The sequence below is a fragment of the Camelina sativa genome, chromosome 14 (assembly GCF_030686135.1).
Source record: "Camelina sativa cultivar CO46 ecotype springtype chromosome 14, ASM3068613v1".
Taxonomy (NCBI): Eukaryota; Viridiplantae; Streptophyta; class Magnoliopsida; order Brassicales; family Brassicaceae; genus Camelina; species Camelina sativa.
The window spans coordinates 18,707,228-18,720,691 of NC_141893.1; the positions used below are offsets into that span (position 1 = coordinate 18,707,228).

At 42.2% G+C, this 13,464-nt stretch overlaps 1 protein-coding gene and 1 non-coding gene across 2 annotated transcripts; one reads left to right on the plus strand and one right to left on the minus strand.

The window, feature by feature from the left end:
- The first annotated feature begins 3,833 nt into the window (after nt 1-3,833).
- On the plus strand, nt 3,834-3,940 carry LOC147928398 (small nucleolar RNA R71). Its single transcript, XR_015581033.1, has one exon. It is a non-coding gene; the product is annotated as a small nucleolar RNA R71 (small nucleolar RNA).
- A 4,699-nt stretch (nt 3,941-8,639) lies between these two features.
- Nucleotides 8,640-13,186, minus strand: LOC104743817 (uncharacterized). The gene is made up of 4 exons (XM_087486124.1): nt 12,401-13,186; nt 11,366-12,239; nt 11,097-11,275; nt 8,640-10,934 (listed from the first exon to the last, which is right to left on the minus strand). The coding sequence occupies exons 1-4, from the start codon at nt 13,178-13,180 to the stop codon at nt 8,640-8,642; spliced, it is 4,128 nt and encodes a 1,375-aa protein (XP_087342250.1). The 5' UTR covers nt 13,181-13,186.
- Between the last annotated feature and the right edge of the window lie 278 nt (nt 13,187-13,464).

Here is a 13,464-nt window from a genome sequence, read left to right on the forward strand (position 1 = left end):
GGTCCATATCTGCCGGGACTTCTTCACACACCTTGTAATTGACTATGTCGGCATACCAAGGTAGATCTTCACTTTCAAGTGCCATCCACTCCTCCATCTCATCCTGCTCGATCGTGTGCCCAAACGTACTCGGCCGAGTGCATGCTCGAGTAGGCGGTCGAGTTGGAGGCCGAGTTGTCCCTATTTGCATCATCTTCTCCTCAAGCATTGAATCATCGATTGGAATCTCCTCCTCTATCCTCATTCTGGACAAATGATCAGCTACTCCATTCTCTATCCCTTTCTTATCAACTATTTCCATGTCAAACTCTTGGAGAAGCAGAATCCATCTTAACAACCTTGGTTTTGTGTCCTTCTTTGAGTAGATGTGCCTCAAAGCAGCATGATCGATGTACACAATTACCTTGGACCCTAGTAAGTAACTTCTGAATTTTTCAAAGGCAAAGACCAATGCTAGAAGCTCTTTCTCTGTTGTTGAATATCTTCCTTGAGTTTCATCCAAGGTCCTGCTTGCATAGTGAATAACATGCAACTTCTTATCTTTCATCTGTCCCAGAACTGCTCCTACTGCAAAATCTGAAGCATCACACATAATCTCAAATGGAAGATCCCAGTTTGGAGCTTGGACTATTGGGGCTGATATCAAAGCAGCCTTGATCTCCTTGAAAGCCTTCAAGCAATCTTCATCAAAGTTGAACTCAGTCTCCTTGAAAAGCAACCTTGTCAATGGCCTAGCTATCTTTGAGAAATCCTTGATGAACCTTCTATAAAATCCAGTATGACCAAGAAAGCTTCTTATGTCCTTGACTGTTTTTGGTGGTTGAAGTTGAACCATGACTTCAATTTTTGCTTTGTCAACTTCAATACCCTTCTCTGAAATCTTATGACCAAGAACCATCCCTTCTTCAACCATGAAGTGACACTTTTCCCAATTCAAGACTAGATTTGTCTCCTCACATCTCTTTAAAACTCTACATAGATTAGTAAGACAAGAAGAAAAAGAATCTCCATAGACAGAGAAGTCATCCATAAAAACTTCAACCACATCCTCAATAAGATCAGAGAAGATTGACATCATGCACCTTTGAAAGGTAGCTGGAGCATTACATAATCCAAATGGCATCCTCCTATATGCAAAGGTACCATATGGACATGTGAATGTTGTCTTCTCTTGATCTTTGGGATGAATAGGAATTTGTTAAAATCCAGAATATCCATCCAAGAAACAGTAATGGGTATGATTGGCTAATCTTTCTAACATTTGATCAATAAATGGAAGAGGAAAATGATCCTTCCTAATAGCAGAATTAAGCTTCATATAGTCAATGCACATTCTATGTCCTGTTATGGTTCTAGTGGGAATTAACTCATCATGATCATTCTTTACTACAGTGATTCCTCCCTTTTTAGGGACACAGTGGACTGGTGAGACCCAAGTACTATCAGAAATAGGATAGATCACACCAGCTCTAAGCAATTTAAGAATCTCTTTTTTGACTACTTCCTTTAGGTTGGGATTAAGCCTTCTTTGAGGTTCAATACTAGAGTAGGATTCATTTTCAAGGTGGATTCTATGCATGCAGAGACTAGGTGAAATTCCTTTAATGTCATCCAAAGTATAACCAATAGCTTTTCTAAACTTCCTTAGCTCAACAACTAGCATATCAAGCTCTTCCCTACCCAAGTTAGCATTTACTATCACAGGATAAGTAGAGTTCTCACCTAAAAAGACGTACCTTAGCCCAGAAGGGAGAGGTTTTAGCTCTACTTTTGGTGCATTCAGTTCAGACCAGTCGTCTGTGGAGGACTCGGCAGTGCACTCGGTCGAGTAGTGTTGGTACTCGGTCGAGTGTATGCTCGAGTGGGTGGTCGAGCTATCCGTATTTGCTGTTTGAACTGACCAAACTTCCTCTCTTAATGCTGGTAACCCCTCAAAAACCTCTGGATGGTGTGATTCTCCACAGGAGTCCAATATATCTTCATAGGCCTTGGTTTCTTCATGGATGAACCCTTCCTCTCCACTTTTGGTTAAAACAGTTCTAAGGTGATCTTGTTCTGCTAGCTCTTCCATCAATTCTCCTGATAATTTGTCCAACTCTTCAACCCAAAAGACTTGTCCTCCAATTGTTGGTTTCTTCATAGCCTCTACAATGTCAAATGTCATTTTGAGGTCTTCTCGCAAGTTGAGATCAATCTTCCCTTGTCTCACATCAATTATTGCTCCTGCTGTAGCCAGGAAAGGTCTCCCCAAGATCAAAGGATCTTTTAGTTCTTCATCCATTTCCAAGACTACAAAGTCTGTTGGGACTTCCACTACTCCAACTCTAACTGGTAGATCTTCCAAAACACCATGTGGTAATCTTATTGATCTATCAGCTAAGATTAGGAAGATGTTGCATGGCTTATACCTTGTAAACCCTAGGCGCTTAGCAACTGATAGAGGCATTAGGCTTAATGAGGCTCCCAAATCACAAAGGCATCTATTGAAGGTTAAGGGCCCTATAGAGCAAGGTAGAGTAAAGGAACCAGGATCTCTTAGCTTTTGAGGGTTCACTTGCTTTTGGATTATGGCACTACACTCATGGCTGAGAATCACCATCCCTTGAACTTCTTTGATCCTTTCCATCACAGCATCTTTCAAGAATTTTTGGTAAGGAGGGATCATTACAAATGCATCTATTAGAGGCATCCTAAGCTCAATCTCTCTAACTTGTTTGTCAAACAATGCCTTGTATTTTTCAACCATCTGTTTCTTAAATCTTCCTGGGAAAGGTAGTGGAGGCTTGTAAGGAGGAGGAATGAACCGGACTTCTTTTTCTTTGGAGGTAACTGGATTGATTTTCTCCTGAGAAGCAGCTCGATCGGGTACTCGACCACCTACTCGGTCGAGTGGTACGTCGAATTCAACAGTGTTTTCATTCTGAGTTTCTTCTTGTGGGAAACCCTCCCCTTCCTGAATTCCACTGTCCTCAGTGTTGGGATGTGCTCCTAGCCGTGTTGGTAAGACTCTTCCACTGCGAAGATTGATAGCATTGGCAAATTCAGTAGTTTGCACAATAGTTGTGCCCTTGTGATGGTCATGCTTTGAGGCAGAAGCTTGGTGATTCTCCATAGTCACAATCCTGGATGTCAGTGTGTCAAACTTGGCATGAAGTTCACTCTAATTATCATCCATCCTTCTGTTCAGCTCAGCAATTCTGTTTGCTACCTCAATTTGCCTATTGGTTTGCCCAATCAACAGCTGTTGTATCATTGTTCTTAGGTCTTGTTCCTGACCTTGGTTAGTCTGAAACCCTGGTGGGGGACACAATTGGGGCTGGAACACTTGTTGCTGCTGCTTGGGTGCATAGTTGTGCTGTTGTTGAGGCTGAGGAGGTGGATAGACTTGGTCTTGAGGGTTGGCTACATTGGTGCTCCTATAAGAGAGGTTGTTCTGCTTGAATCCTCCACCTTGGTTGTAGCCTTTGTATCCTCCTCCTTGGTTCTGCATATAACACAACTCAGCAAACTCCCTATCTCCTTCTTGGACTGGAGCTTCTTCTTCACCAATGAAGGGAATGGTTTTTGACTGGCTTAGGAGAATCTTGTCAAGCTTCTCATTGACCATCTTTAAATCCTGCTTGTATTTGTCCTCCTGATCAGTGGAGGGGATCCTCATGGTTCTATCATAATCTTCATTATAATTTCCATCTGACTGAGCAAGGTTCTCAACCAATTCCCATCCTTCTTCCACATTCTTGTTGAGGAAGTTGCCATTTGAAGCTGTATCAAGAAGCATTCTTATCTTGGGAAGCACTCCTCTATACAATGTGCTTAGAAGGGACTCATTGCTGAAGCCATGGTGAGGACACTGAGTTTGGAATCCTTTAAACCTCTCCCAAGCTTCACAAAAACTCTCATTATTCCTTTGAGCAAACCCAGAAATTTCATTTCTCAACCTAGCAGTCCTTGCATTGGAGAAGAACTTGGCCAGAAAAGCTTTCTTGCATGCATCCCATGTGGTTATAGCTCCAGTAGGAAGAGTCTTCTCCCATAGATGAGCTTTGTCTCCAAGGGAAAATGAGAATAACCTTAACTTGAAGCCATCTTCACTTACTCCATTGATTTTTCTGAGTCCACATATTCTGTCAAACTCATCAAGGTGATCTAGAGGATCCTCCATTGGCAACCCATGAAATTTGTTGGCTTGTATCATGGAGATTAATCCACTCTTTATTTCATAATTATTATTTGCCATAGCCGGAGGCACAATACCAGCTCTTTGGTTGTGTGTGTTAGGTGCATCCCCAGCACCAATGTGTCTAGGTCTATGATCATGGTGATCTTGCTGCTCCATGACTACTTGTGCTTCTTGTTGTTGAACTACTCTTCTTTGCTTATGTCTCAAACCCTTTTGTAGCCTGTGGATGTTGTCAATAGGCCTTTGAATACTGTCTTTGCCTTTGGACCTTGTGTGCATCAACAAACTCGACTACAAACTCGAACAGGTACACGGTCTAGCGCAGGCTCGAGTGGGTGGTCGAGTCGACTGGGAAGTAATGGCTATTTGGATCCGGCATCTGACTCGATCAAGTGCTCGATCACGGCTCGGTCGAGTGGTGGTCGAGTGGGTGGTCGAGTGGGTACCTGAAACTCAAGACAGCCAAGCAAAGGAAGATTCGAGTTCAGTAACTTCACAAGTGCGTAAACGAACTTAATCTTAGACTAATAATGATCCTAAATGTCACAAAACAAACTCAAATGGTCAACAACGCCAAATTGAAACTGACTCTTTTTGTAGGTGGTGGTGAATGATGTATGGAATGATGACTTATGAATGAATGGATGTCAGGGTGTTTCAATTCCCCTTATGCAATTGTAGTATAAGAGGTGTCAATCCAATCTGAGTATTTGTGAACAATCAAGATGTGCATATGAGTCTAAGCAAGCCAAATGTAAAGGTTGTTTGTCACTAACAATCCTATGATGAACTCGAAAGTGCAGAAAGTAAAACTACAAGAACTAGGAGCTAAATGCTAATGGAACAGAGTGATTATGACAAACAGAAATAGAAACTATGGAAATGCAAGTATTGAACTAATGCAAGTTAAGTAATGAACAAGATACTAAATGAATGCAACAGAAATGCAACTAGGGTGAAACAGGACAAACACAAATCATAAACAAGTTCTGGGTTGGAACTCGAGCAAGCACTCGATCGAGTGCTGATCGAGTGCAGGGTCGAGCTGGACAAATACGCAAAACAGAGCAACACAAGAAAAACATAGCAATACCAAAACGAATCAAACAACGATCAAACAACAGGATTTAAGCTAAGAAATCAATAAACAAGGAAGGACTTGAGGAGGGATTCATGGGCTGGACTATGGTTGAGGTCATCTAACTTGGTCAACAAATCTCAAACAACTTGAGCTAATCTCTAGACATATATTTCTAAGACATGTTTAATCCACTCTCATGGCAAGAAACAATCAAACTCATGCATCTCTAGACTTGTACTCACAAAGTAAAGAATCTACACAAGCAGGCATTAAGCAACATGTCAAAAAAATCAAACAAGACTTCTAATCTCTTAGCAAGCCTAATGATAGTCTCTAGATCTAGCCTTATCTATGCTCCTTAGACATTGGTGTGATGCTAAGAGGCTTGAAATCAGATCCTACCCTCTCAGATATAGGATCAGCATTAAGAACATCTAGCCTAGAAGAGATCTACAACAATCAAGCTTGACCAAATCAAACAAATCTCAAACACAACCCAGCCTAACCCATCCTCAAGATCCTAAGCAACTACTCACAAGCATACATGATGAACATCAAAATCATAAACCCAGAAAATACTGAAACTTGCATCATTAGAAAGATAAATCAAAGATCTACAATATTGAAGAAAGAACCAAACTCAAATTCTCAATATTAAGAAAGTTATGAAACCAACAATAATGAAGAATTTAGTTTTTTTCTCTTTTTTAAAAGAAGTACAAGATCTAAGAAAATAAAAATGTAAAAGGAATAATTCTAAAAAAGGTAAAAACTAGGTTTTAGACTTTCTAAAAAGCTGGGGCCTTTTGGTGGCTGCAGGTACAAGCCCTTATATAGAAAATGTAGTGGAAGCCCTAAAAACACTAGAAGACAAAATAGCCAGGCGGCTCTACCAACTCGACCTGGTGCTCGGTCGAGTGACCGGTCGAGTTGGCTCCTCTTGTGCTCCTCCCACTCGGTCGAGTCCCTCTCAGCACACGGTCGAGTGTCTGGTCGAGTGGGCAGTCGAGTTGGACTCCGGACCTTGGTTCTTCAGCCTTAGCTCTCTTGCTTTCTCCTCATGATTGCTTCACTTCTCCTCAGCATTGCTTACATGCTCCTTAAGCTCCAAAATCACCTGTTTATGCATGAAAAGATGCAAATGCAATGCAACTAAAATCTAATGCAAGAACAGTCCTAAAGCTATGCAATAATGGTCAAAATGGATAGAAAAAGATGCAAAAGATGTGAATATATTAAGGGAAAACAGGGTAAAATATATGAACATCATAAGCAATGCTGAGGAGAAGTGAAGAAATCATGAGGAGAAAGCAAGAGAGTTAAGGCTGAAGAACCAAGGTCCGGAGTCCCACTCGACCGCCCACTCGACCAGACACTCGACCGTGTGCAGAGAGGGACTCGACCGAGTGGAAGGAGCATAAGAGGAGCCAACTCGACCGGTCACTCGACGAGCACCGGGTTGAGTTGGCCGAGCCGCCTAGCTATTTTGTCTTTTAGCATTTTTAGGGCTTCCACTACTTTTATTATTTAAAGGCCTTGTACCAGCAGCCACGAAAGAGTGCAGCTTTTTAGAGAGTCAAAAACCTAGTTTTTACCTTTTTGGGAATTATTCCTTTTGCACTTTTATTTTTAGATCTTGTACCTCCTTGAAGGAGAAAAACATAAGATTCTTGGATTTTGTTGGTTCCATAACATTCAAGATATTAAGAATTCGTGTTTGATTCCTTCTTCAATATCGTAGATCTTTGCTTTATCTATCTAATCATGCAAGTTTCATCATTTTATGGGTTTATGACTTTGATGTTCATCATGTATGCTTGTGAGTAGTTGCTTAGGATCTTGAAGATGGGTTAGGCTGGGTTGTGTTTGAGGTTTGTTTGATTTGGTCAAGCTTGATTGTTGTAGATCTCTTCTAGGCTAGATATTCTTAATGCTGGTCCTATAACTGAGAGGGTAGGATCTGATTTCAAGCATCTTAGCATCATACCAATGTCTAAGGAGCATAGATAAGGCTAGATCTAGACACTATCATTAGGCTTGCTAAGAGATTAGAAGTCTTGTTTGATTTTTGACATATTGCTTAATGTCTGCTTGTGTAGATTCTTTACTTTGTGAGAACAAGTCTAGAGATGCATGAGTTTGATTGTTTCTTGCCATGAGAGTGGATTAAACATGTCTTAGAAATATATGTCTAGAGATTAGCTCAAGTTGTTTGAGATTTGTTGACCAAGTTAGATGACCTCAATCATAGTCCAGCCCATGAATCCCTCCTCAAGGCCTTCCTTTTTTACTGATTTCCTAGTTTAAATCCTGTTGTTTGATCGTTGTTTGATTTGCTTTTGTGTTGCTCTGTTTTTCTTGCATTGCTCTGTTTTCCGGATTTGTCCAGCTCGACCCTGCACTCGATCTACACTCGATCGAGTGCTTGCTCGAGTTCATCCCCAGAACTTTCGTTTATGCTTTATAGTTGTCCTGTCTTATCTCTTGTCTCATTCTAGTTGCATTTCTGTTGCATTTGCTTAGTGTCCTCTTCATTACTTGCATTGCATTAGTTCATTACCACAGTTTCTATTTCTGTTCTAGCTTCATAACTGTAATAATCATTCTGTTTCATTTACATTTAGCACCTAGTTCTAGTAGCTTTTACATTCTGCATTTTACATTTCATCATAGGATTGTTAGTGACAAACATCTTTAATATTTGGCTTGACTTAGACATATATGCACATCCTGATTGCTTGCAAACACTCAGATTGGATTGACACCTCTTATACTACAACTGCATAAGGGGAATTGAAACACCTTGCTTTCACCATTGTTCATCATCGTATCATTCATTCACATTCCATCACACACAAGAAAAATACTAGTTTCAAGAATATATAAATATCCTCTTGCAATGACGACTCGACTGTAGTTTCCCAAACCTTTCATCACTTTCGTTTGCCACAATTAAAATACAACTGTTTTTCTTTATTTTTTACCTTGCATTAGGCATAAAATGGCATAAACTTAAAAAAAGAAAAAAAAATATGGCATAGACTTAACATATATTTTTTTCCTAATGATTTTTTGGATATTTTCCTTGTGTAAACTCCTTTTAATCCTGTCAAAAAAAAAAATCCATTTATTTACTGGTGTATCATCATAAGACTTTCATTAGATTTGAATGAATGATACAAAGAGTTCTTCAAAAACCAACTAAACCAAAGCTAAAGCTACCAGCAATATATTGTATCAGTCGTAGTCATGTTTTTGGTTTTTTTTTTTTTTTTTTTTTTTTTTTTGTATAAATGTTAAATTATATTCACCAAAAAAAACAACAGTGGTCCAAAGTTGGTTTTACATATTAGAACAACAGTTTAAGAACCGAAGAGTTTAAGAGACTGATATGGTTGGGAGAGGATGACTTCGGAACCAGAGCTGGAGTCCATTCTCATAGCCAGAGGTGGAGGTCAGTGTGAGCAAACGATTGCGGACTTGCTTGTCGATGAAGCGGCAAAGGGTGGATGACGAACTAGGAGCTTCTCCGTGCCTTCGAGCATTACGTTCCCGCCATAGGTTGTGTATAGTGGATTGGAAGACATACCGCAGGACAAACAGGGGTAGGCGAGGAGTAGAAGAGTCCACGAGCAGAGAAGCCAATGTTGTCCAAGACGTGGTGAACCGGGCTCCCAGCAAGTTGTGAACAAGAGTAGACCACACGTTCGAGGAATAGGAGCAGGAGAAAAAAAGATGTTCTCTCGTTTCCCCACAACCCTGACAGAGAACACAATCTCCATTTGCAGCAGCGTTCCACTGAACTAACTTGTCACCAGTAGAGAGCCGATTATGGTGAGCAAGCCAAGCTATAAAGGCGTACTTAGGTGTTGAATGAGTGAACCAAACGCCTGCAGACCAGGCACAGGGAGCATTTGGTTGCCTTATTAAACACCAAGTGTCATAGGAAGCGAATATACTCTTAAAAGAACCATTCCTCTGTTTCCAGAGTGGACGATCACTACCTTGAGGGTGCACTGAGTGGCGGATAGAGTCAAGAGCATCCTCAATCTGATTCAGAATATCAACACGATGCCGTCGTCGTCGATGCAAGAGGGCCTCTGCCACAATACTCTTCTGTGGGATCCCCATATCAATGTTACCCCGGTTCCCAAGTTGAGCAAACAGCAGACCAATAGGGCTCCAAACATCAAACCAGAATGAAGTGTCAGTGCCCGAAGATATCTCCTTTTTATGTAAATTCGCAGCAAGGTCACGGTATTTCAAAATCTTCCTCCACATCCATGATCCACCAACACTCCTCTCATTGACAGAGAAAAACGAACCAGTGCGGATCAAGTTCCTTCGAACCCAGTTGACCCAAAGAGAGGTACTAGCAGACACTAGTCGCCAAATGAGCTTCAAAATACACACCGTGTTCGTATCCTGCAGACGACGAAGCCCCAGCCCTCCCTCATGCATTGGTTTACACACGTCAAGCCAAGAGATTCTGGCCTTTTTTGTATTTAGAGCCGGACCAGACCACAAGAAAGCCGAGAAGAGACTATCAATCTCCTGAAGGCATCGCTTCGGCAAACGGAAAGCAGAGAACCAGAAAGTGGTGAGACTAGATAACACCGACTTTATCAACTGAAGTCTACCCGCAAAAGACAGAAACCGACCAGTCCAGCAGGATATACGACTACGAATACGCTCAAGGAGAGGAAGATAGTCAGCATGCGTCATAGAACGGGTGAGGAGAGGGAGTCCCAAGTACCGAACAGGTAGTGAGCCCACAGAGAACTGGAAGTGCTGTAGGATGTCGTGCTGATGTTGAGTTGAAAAACCAGCCATGAACAGCGAGGATTTCTGAAGGTTTATTCGGAGGCCCGAGACAGCGGCAAACCTATCAAAAACAGCTAGAGTCGCCACTATGGAGTGTGAGCTCCCATCAGTAAAGATGAGAATATCATCAGCAAAGCAGAGGTGTGTGAGGTTCATTGTTTTGCAGCGAGGATGATAACCAATGAACTGATCAGTAGCAGCCTTATCCAGCATTAGGGACAGGACATTCATACAAATGACAAATAGATAAGGGGATAGAGAACATCCTTGCCTCAAACCTCTTTTGCTTTGGAAATAACCAGCTAACTCCCCATTGACTTGCACAGAGAAAGAAGCAGAGCAGATACAAAGTTCTATCCAATGAATGAAATTCGCGGGGACATTAATAGCTTTGAGGATGTTGATAAGAAAAGGCCATTGCACTGAATCAAAGGCCTTGGAGATATCAATCTTCATCATACACCGAGGGGAGATGGACTCCTTGTGATAGTCCTTCACCAATTCTGAAGCAAGCAACAGGTTTTCCATCATAAGCCTATCCTTTATGAAAGCTGACTGATTAGGAGCAATGAATGAAGGCAATATAACCTTCAAACGATTAGCAATAATCTTGGAGACTACCTTATACAACACATTGCAGCAAGAAATAGGACGGTAGTCCTTCATCTCCGTAGAGTCAGATTTTTTTGGGATAAGAGTCAAAATTGTTGAGTTTACACCTTTAGGGAGGAAGCCTTTAAGGAAAAAAGATTGAACCGCAACAACAAAGTCTCGTCCTATAATTGACCATGCTTGCTTAAAGAACTCGACAGTATAACCATCCGGACCAGGGGACTTACCAACCGGCATCTTAAATAGCGTTTGTCGAATCTCTTCATCAGAAACCAACTTCAACAAACCCTCCTGTTGAGGAGAAGAGACACGAAATGACACTAACTCCTCTAACTGAGAAACGCTCATCCCCTCATAGTCATTTGGCTCAAAAGTTAGAAACTCCTCAAAGAACCTTACTGCCTCCGCTTTAATCTCCGGTTGAGTTTTTGCAATGGAGCCATCCTGACAGAGAATCTCTCGAATAGCATTAAGGGCTTGTCGAGCCTGGACAGCTCTGTGAAAAAATTTGTTGTTCTTGTCACCCACCAATAGCCAGTGTAAATTGGACTGTTGTTTCAAAAAACATTCCTCAAGATCAGACAGATGATTCCACCGCTGAAATGCTTGGTCCTCAGCCTCCTCCGCAGCCGACGAGGGATTTGAGAGCATAGCAAGTTGTTTCTGGCAAAGATCCTTGTGGGAAACCTCCACCTGCTCTGAGAGTTTACTAAGCTTTCGGCGACTTAAAGACCTTAATAGAGGTTTTAGTGCTTTAAGCTTCTTTGCAAAACGAAACATAGCAGAGGTAGAGTGATAGAGGCTCTCCGAAGTATCCCAGAAAGCTTGCACGGTGGAAAGAAACTCCGGACAGGACATGATAGCATTCGTAAATTTGAATGGCCCCCTAGGTTTGCAGACTTGGTTCCCTACTGAGAAACAACAGCGAAGGTGGTCTGAGCAACCACCAGCTTCGAAAACACCATAAGCATCAAGAAAGCGACGACTCCAATCCTCATTAACCAGAATACGGTCTAACTTCTTACAAATTAGACCTTCAGCTCGCTTGTTTTCCCAGGTAAACAGAGGACCATGCGAAGGCATGTCTGTTAGCGAAAAATGCCGTACCACATCCTGAAAGTCCCGCATCCCACTAGTGACAAAGGGATTGTCATCATAAGTAGAGTGCTCAGCACCATCAAGTATTTCGTTAAAATCTCCAACTATCACCCAAGGCTGATTTGTAAAAAGTGGGGAGTCAAAATGAGACTTAAGATCCTCCCAAAGCTCCTTTCTTTCTTCAGCCAAATTGTATGCATAAACAAACGAGACAAAGAATTCCATAGTGTTACCAAGCAAAAGAATTGAGCAGGTGACGACCTGACCACTCTTAAAAACCGGTGTTACACGCACATCTTCCTTCCATACCACCCAAATACGACCAAGATCATTGAACTCATAGTTAGTAATCGAAGACCATCCACGGAACACTGAAGAAATGATCCTAGGGGCCTTAGTTTCCTGGACACGCGTTTCAAGTAAACACCCAAACTGCAGAGATTCAGTTTGCAACCAATCACGAACAATAGAATGTTTTTTAGTTTTGTTAAAACCACGCATGTTCCAGAAAAAACCAGACATTAATGGCGAGTTCGGGAGTTCTTCTTGCTCGAGACGCCAGGAGGAGCCCCCTTGGCTTGCTGAGAAGAAGACTCTGAAGTAGTCTTGTGTAACTGTTTCGTCTGCCATGGTAGAGAAGCGCGAATGGGAACATCCAATGCAGCTGTCTGCTTAGTAGGAACTACAGTAGCTAAAGTTTTTGCTGCAGGCTCTGTAACTACAGCAGCCGGGGCCGGAGCAGCCGGAGCCAAATGATCAGAGTTAGCCATTTCCGAGTCACCAACATCCTCTGTATCCCCCAGAACCGAGAATCTAGAAGAGCCGGAAACAGTAATATGTCCTACAGCAGACGGACTACGAGCTTTGTCAGAGTTCTTACAGCCCTTCCCGGGAGAGACAACTGACCAACCGGCAGCATCATCCACTTGAGAAGGAATTTCCTTACTCACACCTGCAGCAGCAGTAACTGCAGTTTGCTGAAACGGGACCGGAGGAGGAACCTCTGCCTCCGTAACCTTTTTCGGAGAAACAATTTCCCCTTCTTCAATAACAACATCAGAATCTTTAGGAGGGAACACTGGAGCAGACACACAATCATCACTAATGTGCCCCCACCCGTTACATCGAGAGCATTTTGGAGGGAGCCAGTGGTACTGGAACTCCACAGTTACATCCTCTGTTTTTGACAATTGAAAACGAAACGTGGAAGGCAAGGTTTGCGTAAGATTGACGTCCACAAAAACCTTAGCCTCACTAAACCGACTGCACAACTCAGTATCTGGGTGTAACCTAATAGGGTTACCTATTGGGCTGGTCAAAAAACCGAGACCCTCCCAAGAAAAGAGAGAGTGAGGAACATTCTTCAGAGAAACCCACAAGGGCATCGAGGAGATAACAGGCTGCGCATCCTCTGGAAGGGGGGACCATTTAGCTAGCATCATAGGTACTCCCGCAATATTCCACATTCCACGTCTCAAAACTCTCTTCCTGGTAGCCTCATCACGAATACGGAATCGGACAGAAGTTGCAGAATTTTCATAAACATCTATTCGGACTGACTTATCACCAAGAGGCCAGATCTTGTTGACTATTACATGAATTTTCGCAACATGCGGAGCCGCTGAAGGAAACCTACCCACCAAGAAATCGTCCCAGAGAGGAACCGAAT